The 8,533-nt window shown below is 39.8% G+C and overlaps 1 protein-coding gene across 2 annotated transcripts in view; it reads left to right on the top strand.

Annotated features, from left to right (window-relative positions):
• LOC127633565 (rho-related BTB domain-containing protein 1-like) overlaps positions 1 to 7,020 on the top strand; it is a 33,036-nt gene extending 26,016 nt beyond the window's left edge. For both annotated transcript variants that reach the window (XM_052112754.1, XM_052112755.1), the window contains 4 exons: positions 1,827 to 1,977; positions 5,891 to 5,979; positions 6,142 to 6,247; positions 6,652 to 7,020. In XM_052112754.1, the coding sequence (XP_051968714.1) occupies positions 1,827 to 1,977; positions 5,891 to 5,979; positions 6,142 to 6,247; positions 6,652 to 6,821 (516 nt within the window). In that variant the 3' untranslated portion in view covers positions 6,822 to 7,020. The remainder of the gene's footprint in view (positions 1 to 1,826; positions 1,978 to 5,890; positions 5,980 to 6,141; positions 6,248 to 6,651) is intronic.
• Positions 7,021 to 8,533: the final 1,513 nt, after the last annotated feature.

Raw genomic sequence — 8,533 nt, forward strand, 5'->3', positions numbered from 1 at the left:
TTTTCAACCCCTCTTCTCCAATCACCTGTCATGCAGATAGGTGAATATCTAGAAACTACGAACATGTCCCGTTCACATTTCACCTAAAAACACATTTAAAAAAAACTAATTTATAATAATAAAGGAAGTCTGTTGTTCTGCATTTAAAGGGATAATTCAACCAAAAATCTCATCATTTACTCACCCCCACGATATCCCATGTGTGTATGGCTTTCTTTCTTCATCAGAACGCATTTGAAGAAATACCAAAAATGTCTTAGCCCAGTAGGCCCAGTAAGTGGATGGTGATCAGACATTTTAAGATCCAAAAATCACAGACAGTCAGCATAAACGTCATTCATACTACTCCAGCGGTTAAATGAATGCCTTCTAAAATGATACGATTGTTTTTGGTGTGAAAAAGATACAAATTTAAGTAATTTTGAACTACAAACCATCACTTCCTGTAAGCTTCACGAGAAGTTGGTGTTCACGTCGGTCTCTCGTGTGACGTATATGTGTTGCCATGTTGCGGACATATTCTCATGTTCTCCCCTTGGTTGAGACATCCAGGATAAGCACACAAACACCATTATTAGTAAAGAAACAGATACAAATACAGATCTAAACCAAAATCAATGACGCTTCTGAACAGTGTTCCTCCTACTCAGTTGTAAACAGCGCTGCTCTTCCATGTGTGTCGCATATGCCTCAGATCTTGCGTCTCACGTGCCAACGATTACGTCACATGCGCATACCACTGTTGAATGGAAGCGATTGATTATAGTTAAAAAGTTCTTAATATTGATATTTTTTCACATCAAAAGTGATTTTGTCGCTTTAGAAGACATTCATTTAACAGCTGGAGTCGAATGGATGATGTTTATGCTGACTATTATTTATTTGGAGCTTCAAAAATCAGATCACATCCACAAGACCTACTGAGCTGTGACATTTCTTCAAATGTGTTCTGCTGAAGAAAGAAAGTCATAAACACCTGGGATATCAAGAGGGTAAATATTACTTTATTAATTTTTATTTTATTTTATTATTTTAAAAACAAATATTCTCCCCAGTTTGGAATACCCAATTCCCAATGCGCTCTAAGTCCTCGTGGTGGTGTAGTGACTCGCCTCAATCCGGGTGGCGGAGGACGAATCTCAAATGCTTCCGCATCTGAGACGTCAATCCGCACATCTTATCACGTGGCTTGTTGAGCGCTTGTTGTTACCATGGCAACATAGTGCGTGTGGAGGTGTGTCACGCTATTATCAGCAGCATCCATGCAAAACTCACCATGTGCCCTACCGAGAGCGAGAACCACATTATAGTGACCACGAGGAGGTTAACCCAATGTGACTCTACCCACCCTAGCAACGGGGCCAATTGGTTGCTTTGGAAACCTGACTGGAATCACTCAGCACACCCTGATTTCAAACTTGCGACTCCAGGTGTGGTAGTCAGCGTATTTACTTGCTGAGCTACCCAGGCCCCCAAAGATTAATTTATTAAATGAATGAGAAGCTAATTGTGACCTGTTCTTCCATTTTTAACCACTTTGTCCCAGAAACACATTTTGAGTTTTATGCAGTAAAGTAAAAAGGAAAGCATTTAAATTATTATATATCAGCCAACATTTTAATGATAGCACCTCATCAATGGTTTGGAGTAGAAACAAAATAATGACATTGTTAGAAAGCTAAGACCTTCCTTCTCACTTTAGTGAATAAGAAAAACATCTGAAGTCTTCTCACAATTTTGCGCTGCTCTTTTATCTTTCCCCCTTCCTTCATGTGCATATATTCAGTACATATGTGTGTATGCGTGTGTTTGTGTGTTGTTGCCAGGTCTCATTCCCCAACACCAGTAGGGTTTGTATGCAGGCCGTGCTTGAGTTTCTCTATACCAATCAGCTGTCACCCATGGCAGACCTGGACCCAATGGAGCTGATCGCCCTGGCCAATAGACTGTGCCTTCCACGCCTCATTGCCCTGACAGGTGAGCCCTCTGCCAACACATAACCACACGTTCAGACGAACTCACAAATTCCTCAAATACAGGACAGAGCCGTAAGGCCGCTACAGATCTAAAGCGAACAGGCCTTTTAGCCCTTTCGTTCTGTGTTGCTTAGCAACGAGCCATGTCAAGTTGCCAAATAAAAGAGAATGTCTCTGCAGAGCTTTGTGTGGCACACACTACAATCCGTCCAGCGGACGTCATCTAATGACATGGTGGTGACAGGCTGAAATTTATCTGTGACTCCAGATGCAGGCTGTTTACTTAAAGTTTTGCATAGCCTGCTGTGCCCCGGTTAAAAAAACACATTCTTCTTTTAGGAGTGTGAATATATAACGTCAATATAGTGCTATTAATTCTAAAAAATAAACAAAAATAACTCTTAAAAATAAAAATAAATCTTGGCCCCTGATCCATGCCTTAATTTCATAAAAAGGAATTTCTCTGCCATCAGTGCAAATCAAGCTTGAAGTTGATTAATGTTAAAGCTTCACGATTTTGAACAGAATTTAACAGAATGCAGGTGTCTCAAGAAAGTTTTAACTACTTTAGCTTGACATGCCTTTTTTAAAACACAACGCTCATGGTGTGAGACACTGAAAAACAGCTAAATGTAGCTCAGTGGCAATAATGTTTATGTGACTCATGTGTACATTGGCAGAATGCAAGAATACGTCCTGTGTGAACTGCTTCTAAATCTAACTCGGACAGATTTGCAAAGTTGCAAAATGGACTGCATGCCAGTGATGGGCTCATGTTCAATTGGATGGAAATAAAAAAAACAATCTATTGACATTTAAAGCTACTTTTTGTAATGCGAGCGATGTGGGCAGGTAGGCTTCATTACATGTATCTATAATTGGGAAGGAAAAATGAAATGTATTCCAAAATTCAACTACCTGCTACAGTCTCTCCCTATAGATGTCCCCTCTCTTATATCAATATAGCATAGAGAAGTCCTTAATTTGGAATGGTAAACATCCCAGATTATATTTCAGTAAATTGCATAGACTGACCGACAAAGGTGGGCTTGGCGTGCCCAATATTTAGTTTTTTTATTATGCATTCTGTCTCAGACATTTGGCTCATTGGTCGCTTCCACCTGAGAGAGCCCCCTCCCTGGTTTTGTATAGAACAGGAAGTTCTTGCCCTTATTTCACCATGGCAAAGCCTTTCTATCAAACTAATCGGAGAACTTAAGTTACACCCCATTATCTTGCATTTGCACTCAGTATGGACAAAAGTGTCCAGAGTGTTTAATTCTGACATTTATTTGTTGCCTCGAGCATATGGCTGAACCCAAAATGATGTATTCATAAGTCTCCTTTCTGCTTGTCAGAGTGGATTGTGAGGGAGGATAAACACAAAAAATTGGGTCCTGGCTGGTGTTATGATCGGCAGACAGATTATTTTAAGGGGATGGAAGTCGACTGGAGTGCCTTCATTTCAAGAGTGGTGCATGGAGATGGGGAGGGTGGCAGCTTTCAAGGAAGTGTCATCTAGAAGGCTTGGGAACTTGGATATGTTTGATGGGAAATGGGGCAGCTGTTTGGCGTTCTTGGAGGGCTCTCGGTGAGGGGCAGTGGAGAGACAAGTATAGTTTTAAATGTGTGTGATTTTTTTATTGTATGTATATATATATATATATATATATATATATATATATATATATATATATACTCATGTGTACTCATGTGTGACCACAGGGATATTTGTTGAGGGACAGAGTGGGGATTAAACCAGACAGGGAAGCTGGCAAACAAACACTGACCGACTGATATGGGAACAAAAACAATAAGACAAACACAAGTGGAAAGAGAGTACAGTATATACACACAGGCAGAACACATGAGGAACAGGAATGGATGAACAAAATAACATAATGAGGTCTAGACAAAGGGTGAGGCCAGAGGGAACGAGGAGATGGAGTCGGGAGAGCAGATGGCAAACAAAAACACTGACTCAGCCATGTTCCCATAAACAAGACAAGCACAAACAGATAGAACACAAACAGAGACCAGAGGAACCTATGGAAATAGAGGGTGTTGTTGGGTGCTGAAGAGATGGAAAGTGTAATGTGACGGTAGAGTAAGGGACTGGGTTGCTGAGAGAAATGGATCAGACTCGGTGGCCACAGAAAACAGGATTGAAACAGGCTTGGCGGCGGCCACTGGGAACTGGACATACTCATGTAGATGGCCTCGTTGACTGCCGCAGGGGACTGGAAAGGGTCAGACTGGGTAATAGCCAAAGGGAACTGGACAGAATTGTGAGTGGAGGCAGAGGGCTGGACCGACTGTGTGACGGTCGCAGAAAGCTGGACAGACTGAGTGGCAGCCGCAGGGGGGCTGGACAGACGGGGCGGCAGCTGCAGATGAGGGGTCAGACAGGGTGACTGCAGAGTTGGTTGATGAAATATACAGCCTCCAGGGAAGCTGCAGCTAACTCTGACCCCTTGTGTTGAGCTGCACCTGACTCGGGCACAGGAACCCGTCCCTTTCCCCTCCTTCTACTGGTGGTGGTGATGACTGCAGATGGCTCGGCCGCCTTCTGGCAGTCAGCAGCGGGCTCAGCCGCCTCCTGGCGGTCCGTTGAAGGATAATGCTAGAAATTCCAGCGCACACTCCCTCACTGACTGGTTCCCCTGGCGGAGATCAAAGACATTCTGGGGAGTGGAATCTTGACAACGTACAGGGGAATGGGGTTTAAATGAATTATAATGATATCCAGATTGGGTCCAATCTGTTTGGATTTTTCGGTCACGGTATGTAGCAAGAATGAGGACCTGAACACAGGAATGCTCAAAATAAATGGTCAAAGACAGAAAAGGAACAAACACTATCACAAACTACTAGACCAGGGAAGCTGGCAAACGAACGCTGACCAACTGACATGGGAACAAAAACGATCTGACAAACACAAGTTTCTGTATTCATGAGGAACAGGTGAATACAATCAACATAACAAGGACATGTAGGAGTAAGGCCAGAGGGAACGAGGAGGCAGAGTTGGGTGAGCACATGGCAAACACAAACAATGATTCAGCCATGTGCTCATACACAAGACAAACACACACAGACAGAAAACAGACAGAGACCAGAGGGCAGACAGTGCAGGATCATGACAAATGTCTTTTAAATTATCTTAATTTTTGGTATTTTCTCAGCAAACTTTGGTATATACAATTGCAATGAACTCAATGATTAAAATTAATCAGCAAATCAAATAATTAAGTTCAGTCATGACAACTCTCTGCATAAATTGAAGGTGTTACAATGGACAGGACTAGTTGGTAGATTTGCCCTTGGTATACTAGATCTGTTGCTGCAGAGCAAGTACAAAGATTTGCTACTTCTAGAATATATTCTTGGCTCTATTTTAAGAATGCTACATCTTTGGTGCAGTGTTATAAGATAAGCCATGTGCGCAAAGTCAGTGTGCATGTCTAAGGAGTTTTTGTATGTGCATTTCTAGGCGCAAGTGGGTTGGCAAAATCAGACATATCAGACAATTTAAATGTCAGGGCTAACAGATGACATGTCAAAGGACCTATCAGCTTGGGCCTAGAGTATGCGAGGTGATTGGCTAACAAATGACATGTCAAAGGATCTATCAGCTTGAGCCATGTAGAGTTTCTTGACTGAACTTAGAATCATTTAACCATTTTAATTGACTGACAGCTCTATTTTGCATGTTTAAATATTTACAGTCTGCAAGCTGCGAAGCGTCACATTACTTTATATTATGAAATATTACTATGTGTAAACTGTATATAATGCTGTTGGTTTGCTTTTACTAGATTCTGTTAGAATGGCAAAATAGATAGTAACTAAATGTTGTAGAAAAGTGACAGTTATATGCACATTGTTTGTTAATAGCTGTTTTCTCTCCTCAGAGCAATATGCTGTCAGTGAGTTTGTAAAAGCATCAAAAGACAGTCAGGACATTGATGGAGAGGTCCTCACCTATCTGGAGCTCGCTCAGGTACATTTATCCTTCAGTATCACTACATTGTTTACACTACAATACACACTGTACAACATTTATGAAAGATTTACAGTAAATGACTGGCATCCTTAGTTGCCAGGAAAGTACTGTAAGTTATCTGTAAATGATCTGTTTCCTATTTTCTTGTTCTGATGTCAGTTCCATAATGCTAATCAGCTTGCTGCCTGGTGCTTACACCACATCTGCACCCATTACAACAGGATATGTGCCATTTACCGCAAAGAGATCAAGTCCAAATCGCCAGGTAACAGCACTTTTTGAAGTTTGATGGATTTGATTCAGTCTATTTGGAGTGTTCCGAAAACCTGTTTGAAAACAATCATAATTTATGCAATTCTGTTTCCTGTCACTATTAGTGCAGACATTCACATTCATCTTTAAGAGTGTCCTCTTAAAGGAATATTCTGGGTTCAATACAAGTTAAGCTCAATTTCCATTGTAAGTGTCTCACTGTAAGCCTGATTTTTGCTATTTAAAGAAAAGGAGGGGAAGGTCAAAATCCATTTTTGTGGTAATCAATATTTTGCCACGAATGCTGTCGATTGAGCAAGTTAAGCAAGTTATTGAACACTTTAAGTGTTTTGCTGCACAAACCATCTTTAAATTCATTCACCCTTGATATATCTGCTTGTATTGTAATATGAGCAGAGAACCAGGAATATTTTGAGAAGCTTCGCTGGCCTCCGGTCTGGTATCTGAAAGAGGAAGATCACTATCAGCGGGTGAAAAAGGAGAGGGAGAAAGAGGATGTGGTGTTGAATAAACATAATTCACGACGCCGCTGGTGCTTCTGGAGCACGTCTCCTGCAGTGGCTTGAGTCTCTTCCAGGCCCTTCACAAAGCACTTGATGTCTCTCAATGATGTTCCTTTACAAAACTACTCCTTCTTTCTTGCTTTCTTTTTCGATAAGACCCATATGGCAAAATAAATATTTTTTTTATGTTTTTGGATGTCTTTTGAAAGTATACCAACAATGGTCAAAATATATTAGGAAAATGCACTACTAATATATATTTTAAATATGGTTATATAAATGCATTTGAAATATGTATTTAGTTATTTCTTTTTCCAAATATATTTTATTTGGCCATTTATTTTTTTGTATGTTTTAAAATCAAAATATATAAATGTTGCCCAAATAAATAATATAAATATATATATATATATATATATATATACAAAATACAGTTCAGCAAGAATAGAATGTAGTTGCTTTATACATTTTTTTTTTTAACTCTAGAAAATTTTATAATATTTTGAAATTTGAAGGTATAAATTAATATATTTCTATTTTGAAAAGAAATTGCTTTCAATCATGCTGTTTGCTACATATATTAGCACAATATGTTTAAAATATATTTTGGCCAAAAAATTTAAATAAAAAATACAGTATTTTTTGCCATGTGGGGATGAAATTGGCTACGCAAATTGAGCAATGTTCAATCAGTTAAAGCACAATGTCTATATCCAATCAAATCAAACAAATCATGTGCAGTCGTCCACTGAACATCTAGAGATGTAATGTTCATTGAAATTTTTGAGCCACTGTTTTGGGCTTGTTTGCCTCACAGCAGTGAGCAGTATGTGTTTTCAGGCATCTTGTGAAGAATCTTGTGATAGTTCACCCAAAAATGAAAATTCTCTCATTATTTACTCACCCTCATGATATCCCAGATGTGTATGAATTTCTTTCTTCACCAGAACACATTTGAAGAAAAATATCTTAGCTCAGTAGGTCCTTAAAATGCAAGTGAATGGAGATTTCTCTTTTGAAGCTCCAAAAATCACAGACAGTCAGTATAAACGTCAACGAAACTATCTTCTAAAGTGATACAATCACTTTTGGTGTGAAAAAAGATCAATAGTTAAGCACTTTTAACTATAATCCTTCGCTTCCGGTAAGCTTCAGGAGAGGGTGGAGTCCAAGCAGTCTCTCATGTGACGTATTTACGTCGCCATGATACAGACGTAATCTCAAATTCTCCACTCGGTTAAGACACCCAGGATAAGCACACAAACACACCATTGTGAGTAAAGAAACAGATAAGTACAGATCTAACCTAGAGGTCTGCATGGGCCTTAAAATGAAACCTGAACCTGACCGGTACCCGAGACCATGTGGCCCGACCATGCCCGGCACGAACGATACCGTCAGATTTGAAGCCCAACCCAACCCAAACCTGAAATCGCTTACTATCTAATTTCTTCTCCTTGCAAGGACTGTTTCAATAGACTGTATTTTATGTAAGCATATAGGCAAGATTCGTAACAGTACTGAAACAGTAAACATACACAGTTTTATCAAGGCACAGCAGCCCCTTAGTACACTAGAGCAGAATGGGGAAAAAAGCTTAGACAACCCATTTATGTGCTGAAACATTGCTTGGTGCAGAACAATTTGGAATAATGTAAACAATGTAACAGTCACCTCTACGCAGTCTGAACTTGTTTAGAATGTTGAATCTTTGTGAAAACTTCACTAACAACAATCTAGACCCAGCGCAAATAATGAAAGAGAGCGCAGGTGTC

The sequence above is a fragment of the Xyrauchen texanus genome, chromosome 40 (genome assembly GCF_025860055.1).
Source record: "Xyrauchen texanus isolate HMW12.3.18 chromosome 40, RBS_HiC_50CHRs, whole genome shotgun sequence".
Taxonomy (NCBI): Eukaryota; Metazoa; Chordata; class Actinopteri; order Cypriniformes; family Catostomidae; genus Xyrauchen; species Xyrauchen texanus.